The following is a 21593-nucleotide window of genomic DNA, read 5'->3' as shown; positions in this document are numbered from 1 at the left end:
GCTTGTTCACACCTAGTAACAACACTAATGACCCCAACCTATGACTCACTCTGGTTATGGCTCTTGGTTTACAATTGGGAGAATGGACAATGGAAAATTACCATAGGTATGATAAGGTAGAATTCACACATAAGACTAACAATCATTTAAGGGGGGCATCCCAGGGCAGAGAACCCTTATTGACCACACACAAAAATTCTAATATTTTGGAGATGTGGGGAAGATTCCCTCCTTGATAGCAATCCTTTTCTAGCATCGTTTCCATGCTATCATTGTGTCTGGTCCACAAATGTAGAATGATATATTTAATAGTGTGCATATTAGTGACCACCATGTTGATGTAGATGAAAGGGATGCGTCAATTTTACGAGCAAAAACCTATGAGCAGGTTTATCCGAGCGTGTTTTTTAAGAGATTTTTAAAAATGTTTTTCTTTAGGAAACATGGTTTTTACACTTTTATTTTCACTAGAACTAGATCCCTTTATCATAAAAATATACAGACTAGTCACTCATTCATTTTTACACAACATAATTTTCTTATTTAGAGACATCCCTTTGTACCCTTGTTATTACCTTAAAAAAGTGTTGATTCCTTTAAGAAACATTCCTCATAATCACTCTCAATGTAATAATACTATGCATATATAATTACTTATTAACACATTTATATCATATGGCAATATCTTTTTAGTGTTTTTATAGCATATTTATGGACATGTTTCTAAAGAAGTTTAAATTACTATAAATAAGTATTAACTTGGGCTTATATATCACTCTCATAAAATACATGTAATATTTAATACTATATATGAAAGATTTTCCAAAATATAACTTCATAGATGTGCTCAAATGGGGTGTTCTGATCAATTTGAGTGGTTGAATGACTATATTTGGACATTGGATATGAAAGTTATGTCACTTTTAAAAGTGTTGTCCAAGGTAGTTTCGCCAGCGAAACTACCTTGGGAGACTTGCTTCAAAGGGGTTTCGGTGGCGAAACTACCTGGATGGCTTGCTTCAATGAGTTTTCTTTGAAGAAACTCTTTCATGAAGATAGGTTGAGAGAGGGTTTTCAATGTCACCCCCTATTAAGTAAAAGTTGTAAGAAGGATCATAAGGGAATTTTCATAGAGAAGTCTACTCTCTACATGTGGGTTTCTTCAAAAGCCATCCCATTATGCTCTCACCATTCCTACAGATTCACCTAAAGATTTTTGTATAAAATAGGCATTGCTATAATACTTTGCATATTTCTAAGTGAAACTATGTTTTCTTCTGATCGCCATATTTATGCAAAGTTGGAAGCTTTTTTTTTCCTTCGCTCGGATGCTCGGAAGATTTCGCTCAGAAAATGCTCGTCCCCTAGATGAAAGAGTCCAAGTTGGTGTCCAAATGCCAATGCTTTGGAGAGGCTCATGAATCATATGTGGTTTATCCTTCATCTTGGCATTGCAAAGCTTTTCATTGTGCTTTGAGAGAGCATTTTACATCCTTCTAGTGACCATCTTATTGTTGGCTTGAGTGCCCATGAGGATAGATGAGAGGGTTTACCCTTGATTTGGGTAGTGTTTGCTGGTAAAATTTTACTTCTATAGGTCGTATGCAACAGAAGCTTGTCAGGTAGTAATCATGTCGGCACGGGCTGCATAGGTAATATTTCCCTAACTCATATGAACCAAAACTATGCCCTATCAAGGGGAATCTTGGAGACATGGACTTAATATTGAACTAGTAGCCAAAGGGAAAAGGAAAGATAAGGTGAGCATGCATGTGATAAGAGCAAAGAAAAGAAAAGGAGAAGCAAGTTGACACACCCATGTTTGATGTAGGAGTGGCTAGCCCATTTTCCTGTTACGGTTTGGCATCTCATGAGTACAAATAGGGATTGAGGGCTTCTTTGTGGGTGTTCCCACCCTCAATGAGCATAGGTTTAGTACTAGCTATAATTCCTAGCCTAGTGGGGCCTAGTTAGGGCTAACCAACCTGGTCGGCCAGTACAGGAAGGGGTGAGGCCAAGGCCCCCCTTCTCTCATTGTTGATGATCTTCTGGAGTTGTTCCTATCTTGTACACTTGGGAGTTTCCCTTACTGAATACACAATTATCATTCTCTCTCTCTCTCTCTCCCTTGCATGCTTTTGTGTATTTTCCCACTCTGACATGGTATCAAACTTTAGGTTTTCATAGAGCCAAAGAAGGTTGCAATAGACGTGATCCATTTGAACACCATTGTGACGTGTTTTTGGAGGGATTTACACCCATTTATGTCATGATTTGATCAATCCCTTCCGCAATTTGCTTCAGCACTCTTCCTTAGGCTACTTTTAGGAGCTTTATCCCATGCAATCAGTAGGACCTGGCTCTATTATATTCCCACTAGGATGTAACTAGCTATAGGTTTGCAAACCCTAAAAACTAAGACTAACATGGTCTTGGACTAAACCTGGGGAGCCAGCTTTGGGTCTAGCTAATGTTAGGACTAACCTAGGACTTTAAAGACCTAACTAGTAGAAGAGGTCTAGAAGAGAGGGCCTAGATTTAGGTGTAGCTTAACTTGGGTGGAGTGTTCCCCAAGCTAGTGGAGAGCCAAATATAGCCTAGGTAGCGCTAAAATAGGAGGTGCTAGCTATGGATGGCTAAAACCACATAAAGTAAGATGCCAAGCCCCTATAAGTATAGGCTAGGGCCTTAGCTAAATGGGTCCTCAGGATGCGATCCTTAGTGGCTAGGACCTACTGGCCAGAGAGTAGTAGCTAGAGGAAAGAGTATGAGATGCAAGTCAGGACTCTGAGGCTATTGGTTCTTTCTCTCCAAGTGGTTTAGAATCTAGCTAGGGGTTGGCACGAATGAGCCTATGGCTGGGAAGTGAGCTGCTACCTTCCAATCCTTATGGATTGGATGGTTGCAGGTGAGTCTTGTGGTGTGTATTGTGAGATCTGGTTTAAAGGGTAATCCACGATACCTCACTAGGGTATAGGGTTGATCAAACCTGGTGAGGGTTATTAGATTTGGTATCAGATCTAATCTAAACTTTGATGATCTCTAGACTCATGCTAGAAAAGAGTGGCTGAACTAAGAATCTGAGAAGACTCCTTGTCAGACGAGATTCCTCAACTAAGAGCCTAGGATCGAGTGCATACTGTGATGAGGTATGTTTTAAATACCTAAATTGGATCCTAGATAATGCTTGTGACTCTCTTTGTGGCAGATGTATTTCCCAACAATTGATACGATTTATGGTGTAGAACTCCATGTTGTGAGGGAGGGGATCCCTAGCAAGCCCTACTTCCTCGTTCAATTCTTATAGCAATTGTAGCATTACAATATGGTGTAAGTTGGCCAACCAAGGGCTAGTCTATAGGGGCTAACCCAAAGTCTAGCAGCAGGCTTACAAGTCAGCCTATTGGGTAGACCATAGTGGCTTAATTTATGGCCTTATTTTTCTTGAATAGGGATAGACCCGCCCCTCTACCCATCTATAGACAGGCATCAACCCTCCATCTCCATCCAAAATGAGAAGTAGGGGAGGTGCTACCCATTCTTGTTCACAAAGAGATTCAACTTCTTTGGTTCCCATCCAACATGTTGCTTTCTCTATTCGGGTCCCCCCCATCTCCCTCTTGGCTTCCACATAGCTTCTTTCTTGCCTCACTCTTCCATTATTTTGCACAAGCGATAGACCCTTCGTTGGAAATAGGAGGATAGAATCTCTCACACCTCTTACTTTGATCTCGCAGATCACACAACACTCAATAAAGTATATCGCACTCATAAACAAAACTTTTCTCAAGAGAGATGGAGAGAGATAGAGACAAAACTCAACTATGTATTCTTCCATAGAATGTGGGATGACAAAGCTCAAAACTGAGCACAAAAGGCAGCAAGGGTTGCTATCACAAGCTGAGCACTCTCCCTCTCCTTACACCCTACTTAGATGCAAGGCATTAGGTGTAGGTTGATGGAGAATGAGGTGGGGGAAGGGGGGTTTATATATCAGGTCCTATGGACCAAAAACTAGCTAACTCAGTCGGTTCTTCTACACTAACCCCTATGGAGGCTCACGGACTAGCTGACCCAGGTCAAGTTCTAGGGCTGACCCAGGCTTGAAGTTTGGCCTATATAAGGCCCCTTTTTTTGGGCCTATAGGCTACTATTGACAAGTGTTCTTTTTGTTGCATATGCCCATGCATGGGCCCTGATCTTGGCGTGAATATACATGTATATCCTCTGCTCTTCTTTTGCCTCAGATCTATTCCAGATGTCTACCTCAAAAGTGCTAGGTATGTGTGCTATCACTCCCCCCATAGCCCCTATTGTCTCCTGCCCCCTTGTCCCCTCGAATCAGGGCCTCATAGGTGGGGACAATGATATTCTAACACGTTCTACTTTAAATAAATATGAGTTGCACAATATGTTGCTTCTATTGATCCTCTATTCCTACTTCCCCATCTCCTCTTGCTCATATGGGCTACTATTTTCTCCCTACAAGCTTCCTTGTCTCTTCCCAAAACTAGTTGCCGTGCTCCTTGACTCCCCCATGTGCTCCTCAAGCTGGCCACTCTATTTCTAATAGTTTATGTTGTCTCTATGTTTGATATGCTACTTATATCACTTTACAAACTCTTGGTGAGCTTATCTCCATTTTGCTCAAAATGTACTAGATGTGCTCTACGTTCTCATGAGTTCCTTGTCATTGAAGCTGCCTAGCATGTTTGTTTGCTCAAGCTGACCCCTTCTTTATGGTTGGGCCAAGTTTCTTAAAGCCTCGCTCCAGGTGCACATAACTCTTGATTTGTCCTGCAACATCGTGTGTCCTTTCCTTGTACAAGCCAATAGGTCCTCTCATCTCCATCCCATCATTTTCTAGAAGCTTGGGTCACACTTGGCATGATAGATGGTGTTAGAGACATGTCAACTCTTTCTATGTCCTTAAATCCAGGATCCTATATGCTAGCTTGAGCATGAGTGTTTGAAAGGGTTGACAACTCAAAGAAGTATCTGTAGCCACCAACCCCAAAGGAGAGGGTAGAATGGGATCCAAAAAGTCCCCTTTGCAACCCAAATTACTCCCACTAATGGTACCACAAGTAGAGGTTACCTTAGGATTGTAGTAACCTGGTGAGTCACTTTTGAATGTGAGCCAAAAATGGCACACACATCAACATAACAGTTAATTACTATTCCAAAAGTAACCCTCAAATATGTTGTTTGAAACAAGAACCATTGTGGCTAGAGATGAGACCCCTTGTTGCATCAAAATATAGCCGCTAAAATTCCCCAAAATGGACAATATGTGTAGTAGCAAATGTGTCATAAATACAATCAATATCACAAAAATGTGGATAGCATGTAGTTCTTGGTCCCATTGAGATGGACATACATGTTGATGACGAGTAAATGTGTGGATAGCAAATTTCTCACTGCCACTGATTCTTGTGGGAATCCACATGACTTATCACATGAATTCAAAATCAAAAATTCTCACTGCCGTTGATTCTTGGTCCCATTGAGACAGACATACATGTTGATGATGAGTAAATGTGTGGATTCTCACTGCCACTAATTCTTGTGCAAATCCACACGACTTATCACATGAATTCAAAATGAAAAATTTTAACTTGTTACATTTTTATTGCTGCTCTCATTGTGTGGCATGCGAATTTACAATAAGTGGGACCATGTCTACCATTTTTAACCTTTTACTATAAGGAAAAGCTAGAATTTTGACAATTAACATGGATTTCACCATTTGAAAATACCTATGTTGATGTTGTTGTTGTTGTTGTTGCTACTGCTATTGCTATTTTACATTACTCCATCTTCCTACAAGTCTTTCTCCTTGTTGCCCTTGCCTAGACCAGTTCCAAAATCTTAGAGTAAGAGCCTAGACCAATTCCAAAATGCCTCTTGGGATCTCAAATCTTAGACGTGCATGACATTTCACAGGCAGCTATGCATTCAAACCTAGAAGTATGGAAGCCATCAAATGGTGTGAAGTGTTGGGATATCTCAAGGTGTATGCCTCAGGCACACCTTATGTTTCTATGTGTGAGTGCTATAGGCACAGTTAGGTGCCCACAAGCACAGTTAGGTGGTGGAGAGCCACATAGGATGATTGAGAGAATCTAGGAGTAGATTGAGGAGATGATTGTGGAGCTCTGAGGTCATCAGTGATGTCAGTGAGCTTGTATGAGGTGCCTACTTAAGGACCTCACTCTTCTTCATTCAATATGCAAGTATTCTGAGTTTGTGTCCACTCTACTCTTTCCTTTCAGTGTTCCAACATGGTATCAGAGCCATTTGATCCCCCTTGAGCCCATTTCTGCCACATCATCATCATCTTCTTCTTCTTCTTCTTCACCATCTCTCCCTCTTCTTCCCAAAATTTGCTTAAGCCTGTTCTCCTCAGGTTCTCAACCATTTCCCACGCCCTTCCTGCTGGAGATCCACCTTAAAGGGGCAAACTTTCGGCTGCAAGGAATTGAAGAACCTCCATCTCTGCTGGTCGCCATTACACGTTTTTCGTCGATTTCTCTTCCTGTGTTTTCTCTGTGCCTGCTCCTTCTTTCTCTAATTCCTTTCAGGGGAAGCTTCTCCATACCTTGGGCTACCTTGTGGTGAAATCTGAGCAGAAATGGCTGCATATTGAAGGAGAAAACAGAGAAAAACCAGTCGACTTTGTAGAAGGAAGAGAAGGCGACCTGACGCGTTTTTGCGCCTCTTCTTCCCAGAGGATCTACTGTGGTATACCAGCTTTCTTTTGCCTCAGAAATCCCCCTTTCTTTTGCTTTGAAGAGTAAGCTATAAGCCCTCCAAGTTCAGCTCTTTAGTTTTGACAGTTTTGACAAGCTTTTGAAGATGATGCTACATAAAATGCTACTCTAGCATTTCTAGTCTTTTGAAGTTTTCAATAACTTCAGTACAAGTGTGGATTTAGTTTTTCTTTGATTTGTTAGACCTGTTTTTGATTGGAAAGTACTCATTTTAAGCCACCTCTGTGAAGCATGTAAGAAGAAGCATCATTGATTGAATATTGGTCACTAGTATTTGCTACATCAAGTGCTTATATTTTGGAAGTCTTTCAGTTATTGTTTTTGCCTTGTAAGAGAGAAAGACACTGCCCAATATCTGGGTTAGACCCTCTCATGGCTACCCTATTGAATCTAGAGAAGTTCAATGGAAAGGGCTTCCACACATGGCAGATGAAGGTGAAATTTGCATTGATGAGGGAGAACTTATGGGGACTTGTCAAACCTACTCCTACCGCTACTTCTACGGCCTCCAATGCTGGAGAATCCTCAACTCTGACACGACCGGCAAGGGATCCAGCCAGAGAAGAAAAAGCATACGGTATCATTGCTCTTGCTTTAGGAGATGATTATGTTCACCATATCTCTGACTTGGAGTCTCCTTCGGAAGCTTGGCAGAAGCTTGACTTAATTTTTGGTGCTAGCTCTCACATCTCTAAACTATCACTTAAAATCTCTTTCTTTGAATTGAAGATGGCTAGTGGTACTACTTTGGCAGCTCATGTCAACTATATGCGGAGTCTTATGACTCAATTAGCTTCTATCAACTCTCCTATTTCTCCAGATGATGCTATGGCAGTGTTACTTAAGAGTATGCCTGAAGATTATGATCACAATGTTACTACTTTGAAAAATCTTCCTAATCCTAATCTTGAAGGTATTATCTCTGCTCTCCAAGAAGAAGAAAGGCATATGGAGCTCAGGAAAGGCAATGACACTAGGACAGGCAATGACATTGTTTATGTTGTAAAATTCCAGAAGGGCAAGTATACCCCTTGCAATCACTGTGGAAAGACAAATCACCTTTCAAAGGACTGCTTCAAAATTAATCCATGCAAGCACTGTGGCAAGAACAACCATAATGAGAAGTTTTGCAGAAACAAAGCAAAGACAGAAAATGCACTTACAGTTCATGAGCCTCCACAAGATGAGGCATCCTTTGAAGATTATGCATTTTAAAACATCTCTATGTATGCTCCAAATCTCTCTTTTTATGTCAAGGTACTTAGCCTGGATAGTCCTCCAAAATGAATGAAAATAAACTATTGTGTTTTGTGTGTTTTGTAAACACCTATGGTCACCTTATGATGTAGGCCATGTGTATGTTTGTTCCATGGTACCTCCTGCAGACATTGTGTGCATGTACATGTAGGGGAGATAACTATTGGAAGGTCTTTTTGTATCCCTTTTTGTTTACCTTACACCCAAGGGAACCCTTGCTAGCATGAGAACCTAGCCATAGATTTATCCTTGACCACCATGAGATGGCATGAGAAACTATGAGACTAGATGTATCCTGACATAGCCTGAGGCATTTCCTTGAGGGGGGGGTTGTTGGGATATCTCAAGGTGTATGCCTCAGGCACACCTTATGTTTCTATGTGTGAGTGCTAGAGGCACAGTTAGGTGCCCACAAGCACAGTTAGGTGGTGGAGAGCCACATAGGATGATTGAGAGAATCTAGGAGCAGATTGAGGAGATGATTGTGGAGCTCTGAGGTCATCAGTGATGTAAGTGAGCTTGTATGAGGTGCCTACTTAAGGACCTCACTCTTCTTCATTCAATATGCAAGTATTCTGAGTTTGTGTCCACTCTACTCTTTCCTTTCAGTGTTCCAACATGAAGTGCCACATCCCAAGTTATGACTTTCATTTCATTTAATACAACAAAAACCAAATAATGTGTGAGTCATACCACGAGGACAAAAGACCCATTGTCAGTTTATCACAAGGTAACTTGTATGCTTTGAATTTCTCTCTTGGAAATATTATTCTGAGTTATGAGCTTTTTTTTTTTAAATGAAAAGCCTAAATGTTTCCCACCTGTGATATGAAATGCCTTTCCACAACATGAATGAGCTACCCCTCTGAGGGATTTAGACATCCTTTGAGGGAGTTGGAAATAACTCCACCTGTACGATCAAACAGAAACTTTTAGATCCACAAAAAGGCTAGTAGATCCACAAAAAGGCTAACTTAGAGAAGCACCAAGAAGAGAAGTAAGCTCACCAAATTGAAATGCTTCCAGTATCTTAGCAAGGAAGCCATTTCAAGTTTCCTAAAATCTACTTTCTACACAAGCCAGAGACAGCATTAAATCATCAGATAAGTAGAGGAAGGCACCCACAAAGTGGAAGTAACAAAGTCTTCAGAATGTTCCTAATACTTGCTCAAAAAGGGAGCTAAGTTTGAACAAAATTGGGACTACAAAATTTTATTAAATGTGTGCAAGCCAAGGAGCATGGCACATAAACCTTATTACGAGGGGGGAGGGGATATTTGCAGTTTGAACTTGCATAGCTATGATTAGAAGGTTGGAATTATGTGATTCTTCACTCACCAAGAAATCAAACCATGCGGATTATTGTACTTTTGAGAAAGAGTGACTCCTACTGGTGACAGCGCAAAGTCTTGGCAAGCACCCCCTTGATTTGAACGGCTTTAAAAAGTCATCTGCAGAGTGTTAATATATATGGAGGGCAAGCAAAATGATATTTATAGATGGAGGGCAGGTCTTGCTTACAAAATTATAGCTTGCGCTCACCTTTTGACACCATGCTATGTTTTGATGGCACATAGGCAGCTCAACACAAGAAAGGATAAAGAAGTGAAGATACATATAGCCAAAGAGAAAAGCAAACCATAAGTGTACCAGGCATAAATTGTTTCATGGCAGATATAATCAATGCAGAGCAAGGTATGTTGATGGCCACACAACATGGAGTTTAGGCTTTTTTGAAGGAGAGTCTCATAATATTTGATGCATGGTGTAGGGTACTTCCATAGAGCATCTCGGTTTTGGAGGGAAAGGGCCATTTTTGAGGAAGGGCCATATTTTAAAGCCTAATATTTTTATGGTAGCCTCATTCTAAATTTTTTGCTTGACATTGAAATTGCTATCATAAACAATTTCATCTTAATTCTTTTGAATGAAAAAGGTGAAGGAGGTACTCTAAATTTGTGCAAAAGGATAGGAAAGTAGCACGTGACTTTACTCATCATAAAAAGAGAACTATTGTAGCAACAATAGTTAGATTTGATCATCAATCAAATATTCGTTTCGATCAATGATTCTTTACTCATAACTTGATTTTGGATGATAACATTTATTTTTGGAAGAGTATCAAAATTTTATTGATAAATCTTCCTCGATTGTTGATAAATCTTCCTTGATTGTTGGAGATTTAACCATATTAGCCTAAATCTCTAGAGGAAAGCCCCATTGACATAAGCAATCTATCAACTAGTGTAGGCTCTACTAGCATTTTGATGCTAGGTGGAAGCTTCAAGAATCTTTTGTAGTTGTTATTGTCAACACATAATAGGTTGAAGGCTATGGTGTGCATCATAGAAACTTGATGATGAAGAGGCTTGTTTCAAGGGATGGCCTTGCATGGATGAATTGGTTGTTGACCAACTATTTGTAGTAAGTGTGACAAGCAATCAAAAGTGTTCGACCTGATGAATATGAGTCAAGTGAATGATGGTCATACCTTGAGATGGCTTGCCATAACCTATCTCATTGTTGCAATGGTCTTTTTAAAATTTTAAAAGTAGAGGGTTTGCTTGTATGATCAAGATAATATGAATGGCATGATGATGTATCTAGCTTAGTGTACCCTTGGGTTGTGAAAATTTGTAGGTTGTAACTAAAAGAAATGTAAGAATACTTATTTTATGCATTCTTGTAGATTATATCCACATGGTCTATGCACTCATCCCCCCAACTAGGCCATTCATCATTCACAAGCCATCTATATATTTGGATGGAGATTAGATGCATCTGAGGATGCAAAAAAACAAAAGATTTTTGCAAAGGCAACACCAATAACAAGTCCGTACAATATTATGTATAACTATCAAAAGCACTCTATATGAATGCGTTAAATACAACACCTAAATCAGATAGAAGCATAGGTGATTTGTGAATGCCCTTAGCACAAGCATGCTATCTAGATTTTTTTTCCACACAAAATACATGAATCTTGAAAACAAAAATAATCCAACTTGACCATAGGGTTTTTCACAATTTGCTAACACAATTCGCAGCATTTCCCAAATCTCAAATAGAAGATGACACTTGAAGCATAAAATTTGGAAAAATATCCAATAGACGGACTGAAGCTATGTTAACGAGACATGGAGAGAAACCAAAAATGATTGCATACTATGATTATTGGGATGGCACCATCAAAGAAGATGATTGATACATCATATGGACCTTCCAAAGCATACTCTCAAGCCAACTTAAAATTCTTTGATGTCCATGATTTCCTTCCCCTTCTGATAGATGATGCTCTTGTGTAAGGGTGCCTTACTTTTAGAATCCCAAGCTAATCTAAACCTAAACACAATCAAGCCATGATCACCAGCATGAAGTTTGCATCTATGGACCATCATGGAATGGTCGAGTGTCACAAGGCCATGAAACCTTGTGCAAGTGTTAATTAGAGTAAGTTTTATATCCTTGCAAATTTTGGTGTTGATCGGGAAACATCTAGGTGGGTGGGCATGCACAATTTCCCATTTGTGCACACATGTTGTAGGTGCATGAAAATTGCATATGTGGAACATCATGGAATGGTAAGTATGAGATTGCCATGAAACATTTGATGGGTTTCCATTAGAGTAAGTTTCATATCCTCCCAATTTTTGTCTCTATAGGGGAACATTTGCATGGGTGGGCATGTGGAATTCCCCATTGGTGCACATGCATAAAATCACATGTGTGGATCATCATGGAATGGTCAAGTGTCCGATTTCCATGCAACGTTAATATTTTTCCTTAGATTTATTTCCATTTCCTCACAAAGTTTTGTGTCATTCGAGAGACATTTGGGTCAATGGGCATGTGAAATTTCCCATTTCTACACATGCATGCAGCATATGTGCATGAAATTCACATATGTGGACCATCATGGCTGGTCAAGTGTCAGATGGCCATGGAAATTTTTACGGTTGTTAGTTAGAGTAGGTTTCATGTCCTTGAAAAGTTTTATATCAATTGGAAATCATCTAGGTAAGTGGGCACACAAAATTGCCCATTTATACATATGCATGGTGCATGAAATTCACATCATGTATGGACCATCATGGAATAGTCAAGTGGAAGATGGCCATGAAACCTCACATGCATGTTAAGTAGGGTAGGTTTCACGTCCTTTCAAATTTTCATGTCAATCAGGAAACATTTGGGTCGATGGGCATGACAAATTCCCCTTTTATGCACATGCATGGTGCATAAGTGCATGCAATTAACATATGTGGACCATCATGGAATAATCATGTGTCAAATGGACATGAAACTTTTCATGGGTGTTAGTTAGAGTAGGTGTCATGTCTTCCGAAAGAAATTTATCAATTGCAAATTATGTGGGTGGGTGGGCATGCGAAATTCCCCATTTTGCACATGCGTGGTGCATCCATGCATAAAAATCGTATCTCTAGACCATCATGGAATGTCTAAAGTGTCAAATGGTCATGCAACGTTTCATGGGTGTTAATTAGAGTAATTTTTGTGTCCTCACAATTTTTTGTGTCTAAAGGGGAACATTTGGGTCGCCATGTGAAATTCTCCATTGTGCACATCCATGGTGCAAGAAATTTGCATATGTGGACCATCATGGGATGCTCAAGTGTTAGATGGCAATGCAACCTTTCATGGGTGTTAATTATGGTGATGTTCATTCTCTCACAACTTTTTCATCAAGAAGGTGAAATTTGGGTGGGTAGGCATGCAAAATTCCCCATTTGTGCACATGCATGGTGCGTAGGTGCATGAAATTTGCATTTGTGAACCATCATGGAATGATCAAGTGTCAGATGGACATGAAACTTTGTATAGGTGCTAATTAGAGTATTTTTCATGCCCTTACAAATTTCTATGTCAATCAAGGAACATTTGGGTGGATGGGCATGCAAATCTCCCACATGTATGTGGTGTGTAGGTGCATGAACTTCATATCTGGATGGGCATGTGAGATTTCCCATTTCTGCGCATGCACAGTGCACAGCTACATGAAATTCCCATATGTGAACCAACATGGAATGACTGTCAAATGGGCATACAAATTTGCATGGGTCTTAATTATATTAACTACATCCTTGAAAGTTTCATGTTGATTGGCTTGTGGCTAAAAGTGTATGTTTAATGAAGCTCTAACAGCATAAATCTTGCATATTGAAAGCTTGCACGTAGATTTAAGAGCTTAGGTCGTGTATTGGAATGGTGATTCAATGGTAGGAGGATGTGGGAGCTTAGCAAGTGCTTTTGAAGAACAACGGTCCCTGGAAAGGGCATCAAATTGACATTAGAAACTTTTAGCCTCTTATAATTTGAAAAAATTCATACATGTGAACTTAAATGCATTAATCCAAATCTAAATCAAGTCAAGAACGAAGGGAAAAATTAACTCATGCACATTGATCCCACCATTAATTTTTCAAATGCACACATCAACTGCTACACATTCCTTGATTGCAATATTCATATCATGTGCTGATATATGTTATTGTAGCAACTAATCTAAGAGAATTTGGAGGATGCATCCACTTCATTTGCAATTCAAATGATGCCTTATGTACAACAATTTCATGTGCACTTCAAATAGATGATGATAAATGTTATTCTAGCAACTAAGCTAAGATAACTTGGAGGATACAACCACTTCATGTGCACTTCAAATGGATTCTTCTTGTATCTAATTCCAAAATGGCCTCGTAAAATGACTAGTTAGCACTAGTAATGATGCTTGAATGATGCATATGTGTTGGAAAGAGTATCATTAATTGAAATGATACTGTCATTGATGCTAATAAAACCCCTCCATTTTTTACAGTTTGAAATCCATTTGGTTGGTGCATGTGCATTAGAATCAGCATTAAAAAACCATCCAAGACACTTCTATCGCTAGGCACTAACACTTGGCCCCCTCGCCTCTTGTAGTGAGTGAAAATAGATTTTTGAATTTCCCACCAACCGAAACTCATATGTGACTATCAAATATTATCAGTTTTCAACGTAAGTCATCATAGAAATTGGGCTTAGATCTATTAAGCACTTGAATTCACACTGAGATTGATGATAGCCAATGCATCATTCCTTACATGAACTTGTGACTCTTTGCACATTCAATATGCCTTTATATGTTTAAACAAGATTGTGCAAGTTTAGGTCCTATGATCTCATAGCTATCGTGTCACTTTCTATTTGATCTTGTGAAACCCTTTTAGAGCTCTTATGTGAATGAAAGTTATGGGATTTAGGAAAAGTATTCAATTACTATTTTTGGTACATATCGGTGGAGAGTCTCAACGTTATATGAATGTTAGACATGCTTCTAGAACCTTCTGGTTTTATAATTGCAAAGAAGTAAATTGGAGTTATTCATTAATTTCAAGTTAGATGTATACCCCAAAATGTAAGATAGATAAGATAATATTCTAAAGGATTTATAATACTCAATCATTTACTTAGTTTGCACAAGGTACTAGGTCTTGGATTTGATAAAGTTAACCTATTAGTTTAAATCTTGCCATTTTCTGTGCTGCCATTTCTTCCTAAGAAAATATTACCATTTCTTCCTAAGAAATGGCATCGCAAGAACTAGTTGCCATTTCCAACTGATATTTCTACCGAATAAATGGCACTTTGAGAAATGGTTTCCATTTCATACATAAGAAATAGCAAAAATGAAAATTGGGTGACATTTCCTATTGCCATTTCTACTTGTTTTTCTAGTAGTGATAAGTGTAGCTTAGGACCTTGGGTTGTATTTCAGTGAGAGACGTAGGCTTAAGTGTGATAAACAAACATTGTGCATGTTTGTATGAAAAGAAATGTGCATCATCATGGTCGAGGTAATGAAGGCTTTTGTCTCCATTGGGGTTTAAAGGGTTTAGAAAGAGTTTATGGGTTAGAGGGAGGTTCAAGGTTCAGAGGGGGTTCTGAGGTTCAGAAGAGGTTCCTTGGTTCAGAAGGGGTTTCTAGGTTAGAAGGAGAATCCAAGGTTCAGAGTAGAGTACATGGCGGAGAACTCGTCTCCTTCGTAGATCATGGAGGTCAAGGGTTGAGGAACTTGACTAGAGAGTAAGGGTTTAGGGGGAGCATAGGAGTGAGACAAGAAGAAGGTGTAAGAGCATGGGGTGGGGGGGAGAAAAGAGAAGGGAGTCAAGCAACAAGTAATCGAATACCTCGATTGCCTCGTTGGACAAGGAATTCCTATGAGGAATAGTGTTATCATAAAATCAAAGAGAAGTTTAGTACATGGATGGACAAGAAGTTTTCTTTAACTGGAAGGTTTAGTACATGGATGGAGAAGAAATGAAGGCTAGTTGTGGCCAAACATAGTATGTCCCTATTTGTTTTAAATTTTGTCAATGTTTCCATTTTAGGACAACACTCTTGAGTCCTTTGATACACTTATAAGGGATTTCATTTGGAAACATTACTGCATGCTTTCTCATGGGATTTGGCAGCTGTGCCCAAGATAGTTGGTAGCCTTAGAGAAGAAGGAGGATAAGGTGAATGTCTATGCTCCAAACGGATTTTGAGACTTAGGAGATTCAATCATGGGCTATGATTGTGCGTGCATGGATATGCAAGGGTGGCCCCCAAGATATTAATGAGCCATGGTAGGACTTGGTGTTTTTTGATGCTACTATTAGAATCATTCAATCTGATCTATTGGCCATCCCATAAAGATATGGAAAATAAAGGTTTGTGGTTGCCTTTGGGTTGTCTCAAGATCACTTTATGAGGATGGGTTGTTGAGTAGATCTCTATGGTAGCTATCTAATTGGGCTTTTAGGGAAGGCTCCTCTTTTTTTAGAGCCGCCCTAGGTTTGCTAAAAGACCATTTAAAAAAAGGTTTAAAGATGTTTAGAGATATCTGGGATCTTGGCATTGACTATTCACTACCAATCCACACAACTTCATGTCATTACTCAATTTCTAGTAGTGAAAGGATGATGAGGCAAATGCTTTAGACAGAATCAAAGAATATTGGCCCTCAAGTAGAGCTCTAAGACCCTATAAAGACTACAAAGGCTTTGCTTTGGAATCAAGTAAGCCTTTGCACAAGTGCTCATTAAAAGACTTTATATCTCCAGTCTCTCAATGGCCTTCTGCAGAGATGCACAAGCAATGGATTCGACTAGCTCCTTTAGACAATGAGATACAAGGCAAAAAGGGTTTGGAGGGAAAACCTTTCTTTTACGCTTAATTTAATGCTATGGGGGGTGATCTCTTGTAAGATGCTTATCAAGGATAGACTTGTCACGTGCAACCTCAAAATTTATCCAATATGTCGCCAATTTGTGTAGTGGAATCACTTCTAGCAAGCTTCATCTCACCACGAAAGAGCTTCACTCATAGTTGTGTCATAGCACTTACTTTCAACCTTCGGCAAAATAGCCATCACTTCAAATCTTCCGTCAACCAAAATAATGTATGAGTCTGATCCTTGAGGTGATGATCAGATTGTTTAAGTGAAAACAAGGGAAATGATTTTGCACTTGATCTTTCAAAAACTGTAGGAAAGGATTTACAAACCAGAAGAGCTGAAGGTATATGGATAGCTGCTGCAAGGATAGCTGTGCAGATGAAGTACCGGCCCAATCGGTTCTCAACAAGTCTCATGCCTTGACAAATGAGCATGAGTAGCCGAAGAGCAAAGAGATCCAGATACACGAAAACCAAAACCTGTTCAATCCGACATCGAGGGTGATGTGAAAAGCGGACCAAGCCCAAAAAGACATGGGAATGTGCTCTAAGTGAAGGTGGGAAAAGGTAGATGAGTGAAAAGAGAAAAGATGAAAGAGGGGATGGACCATTAAATATGAGTGGAGACGTAGCCATTTTGGCAAGAGATCCTCATTTAAATACCATCACATGCTTTAATAAAGGTGGTGTCATACAAGCTAAATGATATTATAATTCACTACCCTCGTGTAAGGCCAAAAACTTGATCCACAGAGTAATAAAGTTGTTCAAGATCGGCACAAAGAGACAAAAATTTGGACCTAAAACTCATTATAATGACATAAACTATCACTAATCCTAACATTAAACAGTAAATAAACTAGTCAACTTGACAAGATGCATTGGCAAAAGTGAGATGGACCTGGTTACCATAAACTAATAAGTTTATCCCTTAGGACCCTTGGAGGGCCAAAAAGATATCTAGGAGAAGGCGTGGGAGAATAAGTTAGTAGGCTGAGGGGAGAGGCTCAGGTGGAGGAGAAAGAGTAAGAGGCTTGAGGCAAACAAAAGCTTTGACAATAGTGTTTCTAACAGTGAAGCCAGGCACCACCATCAAGGCCACTTTCTTCAAGCTTTTAGCCTCCCCAAGGCTTGGTCCACATAATCGATCACCACCACCATCATCTTCATCATCGTCTTCCATTATGTTCTTCATGTATTCTTCATCAAAAAATGAATCCCCTGCGACTGTAAACATTTCTGCTGTCGGTTCGAATGCAAAAGCTAGTTTGTGCAGCACCCATGTAGCCTTTGCCAGCCTCAGAAAGCTCTTGTACACTCGACCACTTTCATTGTAAAGTATCTTCTGCAGAAACTCTTCTCTTAGCTTTGCATCTCCTAACACTAAGCTATCCCCCTGCTTCGCGAAACTCTCTAGCTTCAATACCCAAAAGTCAAAGAAATCAGCCTGTTGGAGCATCTCTGTAACCTCCATGTATCTTAGATCCCTATAGCGTTTAAAATGCCTCTGCTTCTGATCCCTTGGCTTTTCAAACAGCTCAACGGCCTTCGCTATTCCAAACGCTTGGTTCTCAAACCCCTTGAACAAGCTTGTGCACAGCTCCGATTGCAGAACGATTTTCAGCAGACTCGGTGGCCGATCCGTTGCAAGGCTGAGCTTGAATTCACTGGAATACTTTTTCATATGGCTGAAAAGATCGCTGGTACAGACGCTTACCGCTTCCTTGACATAGTCCACTGCAGTTTGGAGAAGCGGAGGATTGGCCGTTACATCCTCGTAGGAGCCTGTCTCCGCCACTGTTTGCTGTGCGTTCTGGAGCTCGAGCTCCTCGATCTGCTGTGTTAAGGCCTTTTTGGACTGCTCCAGCCGTTGCACGTTAGTATACTCCTGCTGCAATAGCTGCTGGTAGTGCTCTTGACAGCGTTGAACTGCCAGTTTTTTTTCATTCTGGCAGGACCGAAGTTGTAACTGGCATTGCTGTCGAAGAGTCCGGAGCTCCTCATTTTCTTGCTTCAAATACTGCAATTCATTCATCACAATGTGTTCTGTTTGACCCTCTTTCCTCATCTCGTGCCCTCTCTGCGAAACGGCCCTGTAACTTTTCTGGCTGTCTTCGTGGTGCCCGACCTTCTCATGCTGGTCAACCACAGATTCAATGCCCTCAGACTCGCATCCTAGCATACTTTGAACTTGTGCACGGATTTCTTTCATTCCTGAGGCACGGTGGCTTACTTCATCGGGACTGCTGTGTTCCATCGGTGGCGTCTGATGCCTGAGTGTGTCCTTTGGTGGCGCCTGTTGCCAGAGTGTGTTCGCGTCATCAGATTTCTCTTCACTCATGCTGCTCTGATAAGAACCGTCATGAAACAGTTCCAAGTTCCCAGCAGTGGGCTCAGGCTTTGAAAGAGGGTGGGAATTTTCGTCTACCATCATGCTCTCCGTGACAGATGATACAAGCTCTCGGTGATCATCTCTGTGTGTAAGGACCACAGTTTCGTCAGTGGGGATCATGTCGACATCTTTAATAAGAAAACATGAATGTTGCGAGTCCATGATGGACAGGAATACTCGGACTCTGCAAATGAAGATTGGAAGAGCCGGGGTATAGACTATAGTGAGTGAGTATACCATGTATTGAGCAGAAATGTAAATAAAGAGTGCAGCGGAAGTTCGGTCACGAAAATTCCGTTCTCTGAGCACAGCCTCCCATCAATGCGACCCCATGCACGACGCGAATCAAGTGGCGGGCAAATCTTCACTTTGAATGTACGTATAATCACAATGGACAAGATTGGCCGGTGAATCCAGCGAGTCCACTGTGCTCTCAGTGCTTACTCTCGCAGAACAATGCCGGTCCCACATGTCATTTCCCAAGGATCCTACGTAATAATCGTTCTGCGTGCACATCACTCTTCATTTTTTCGTGAAATTCACGTCAGGAGAAAATATCCATGTCTCCTTCTCCTTCTCCTTCTCCTTCTCCTTCTCCTGCTCCTTCTCCCTCTCACCCTCGGCACATGAGGAGAAATTCCTCCCATCGTGAGCCCTTCACGGAGGATTTAGGTGAGGTGGCAAACGGAAGGACACCGGAAGGCCAAACCTTGCCTGACCCTTGCAATCGGACTACACAGGCAGGCAAGGGTGAGCTAAGATCCGGCAACCAATGAAATGCTGTCCTCAACCTCACAGAAGACTCCCTGAGCATGTGCCCGTAAATCCGGCAAGGTCTGGCAACGTCTTGAATACTTCAGGCAAGCATGTGCCCGTAAATTCGGCGGGCACCTTAAATCGGAAATGAAACTGAAGGCATACCATGTGCCCAAGCTATCTCCCTCTCCCTCTCCCTCTCCCTCTCCCTCTCCCTCTTCCTCTTTCTGTGCCCCTTCCTCCTCCTCCTCCTCCTCCTCCTCCCTCTTCCTCTTCCTCTTCCTCTTCCTCTTCTTCTTCTTCTTCTTCTTCTTCTTGGGGGTAGCCTTAGCAATGGCCCCCTTTTGGCAAAGCAAAAAATATGAATATTTAGAATTTGTTTTTGGTTGAATATTTCATTGGTCCACATGGTGATTAATGAAGTGTACCATAAATTCACATGCACAGTTCTCCATGGTGCATGCAACGAGGTGTTTTGGTTCACCGGCTCCATGGTGTTCTCCTCACGTTTTCGTTCTCGTGCGTGCTCCAAGGCGGGACCTACTCTGCTTCTACCTCCTCCCACTGTTGTGTTCTCTATGGCGGAACCCCGATTGCTTGATGCTTCGAATTTCGTATTTCCTCTCGTCTCTAGTTTCTTGCATGCTCCATGGCTGGACCTTGACTTCTGGTCTGCTTTTGATTAGGCGGATCTAATTATTATATGCATTTGCTGCTCGCTTTGATTTTCCTATATCGTCCCATCTCTGGTTTCTTACATGCTCCATGGCTGCAGCCTGACTTCTGCTCTACTTCATTTGATTACGAGGATCTAATTATTCTTTGCATTCAATTGAAGGAAGGTTTCGGTGGTATTTTGGACCCTGGCTAACAAAAGCTTCATTCGACGTTGTTTCCCTGCACAAAATTAAGTGTAATTTAAAATGTATTAGCCGTCAAGAACCAAACGTTTTCTTTGTGTTAACTACCACAAAAATCTTGCATGGTTGCAATAACTACGTTCATGTTCTATTAAGGCGATCGAAATAGCATGGTTGTATAGTCTTTTCTTGACCTCTTTCGTAGTCCTCTGAATTCGTGAAATGGCTCATTCCACTGATGACATGGACATAGACAGTTGTGCATTTGTGAGAGGTCTGAGGAGAAGGTTGTCGCTCAAGATCTTCCTGCTTGATTTTGTTCTACGTTTTTCATTCTTTCTCTTATGCTTCTGGCTCTTACAACTTCTTGTTGATTGCAGGTCTTGAGAAGGTGTGCCCCAAAGTATTGCAATCTGCTTCTACTCCCGTCCGCTGCAAAAGTGTCCATTGGTGAACGAATCCAAAAAATTGTCAATTCATCTGATGGAATCAAAGGTATGTGCATGTAGACGAATCTATGCAACAACGCCAGCGATTGATTAGTGATAGTTATATATATATACATACGATTGATAGTCATATTGCCTTATCTGCCAATTAGCGATACATGATTGTTACTTATATGTTTGCAACGATTTATTAGTAGTGACATGACTCTAGTGGATGAGACTGGTATGCACGTAGATTGACGTAGTCTCATCAGTTTCGCACGCAGATTGACGCAGTCTCGTTAGTTTCATCTTTTGTGTTTAGTCAATCATGTAGCGTCCTATCTTCTGCAAACCAGACGGGACAATGCTCTTCTTATTTCTGTGCCTTGTTTTTAATTGCCCACATTCCTATTCTTTATGTCTTCACACGACTTGCGACTCAATACATTCGTTGTTCTTATTCAATATGTTTTTGTGAATTGAAATACTTATACAAAGCCTGTGAGACTGTCGACTCTCCTGTTGTGATTTCATTGGGCAGGCAAAAAACAACAATACTAATAAAAAATATGTCTCTGTTTGTTCCGTTTTAATAGGTTTATGTTGCCTCTTTCTGCACTTCATAGCATTGGGCATCATTTGACTATCATTGTTATAGTTCAAAAATAGTCTATTAGATACTATTCAACTTGAATTATAGTTTCATATGTATTCGCATTATTTTAATTCTTTTTTTGAAATCAGTTGGTTACTTAGATAGTGTTTGTTAGGTTTGCATGCTACCTCCACATGTTCGTATGCCGAAAAGAATGCATCTCCTCCTAGTCCAAGGTCTACTCCAATGGTGTTAGGTACCTCAAGCAAGTCGCCAAAGGAAAATCTTTTAAAGAATTCTGGAATTAAG

General features: G+C 40.5%; 1 protein-coding gene across 1 annotated transcript; it reads right to left on the bottom strand.

Moving 5' to 3' along the window:
• Positions 1 to 16979: 16979 nt before the first annotated feature.
• On the bottom strand, positions 16980 to 18847 carry LOC147899346 (uncharacterized). The gene is made up of 2 exons (XM_087378477.1): positions 18484 to 18847; positions 16980 to 18387 (listed from the first exon to the last, which is right to left on the bottom strand). The coding sequence occupies exons 1-2, from the start codon at positions 18802 to 18804 to the stop codon at positions 17236 to 17238; spliced, it is 1473 nt and encodes a 490-aa protein (XP_087234603.1). The 5' UTR covers positions 18805 to 18847; the 3' UTR covers positions 16980 to 17235.
• Positions 18848 to 21593: the final 2746 nt, after the last annotated feature.

The sequence above is a fragment of the Dipteris shenzhenensis genome, chromosome 8, assembly GCF_047967505.1.
Source record: "Dipteris shenzhenensis isolate YYH24624 ecotype China chromosome 8, Dip_SZ_1.0, whole genome shotgun sequence".
In the NCBI taxonomy this organism is placed as follows: Eukaryota; Viridiplantae; Streptophyta; class Polypodiopsida; order Gleicheniales; family Dipteridaceae; genus Dipteris; species Dipteris shenzhenensis.
This window is presented reverse-complemented; position numbering and strand designations above follow the sequence as displayed.

What these genes read in the sequence shown, in the direction of transcription:
- LOC147899346 (XM_087378477.1), bottom strand. Translation starts at nt 18,804, where the DNA reads ATGGACTCGCAACATTCATGTTTTCTTATTAAAGATGTCGACATGATC. An exon ending in AACACAGCAGTCCCGATGAA is followed by an intron (nt 18,388 to 18,483) that starts GTAAGCCACCGT and finishes GTGGTTGACCAG; the next exon opens with CATGAGAAGGTCGGGCACCA.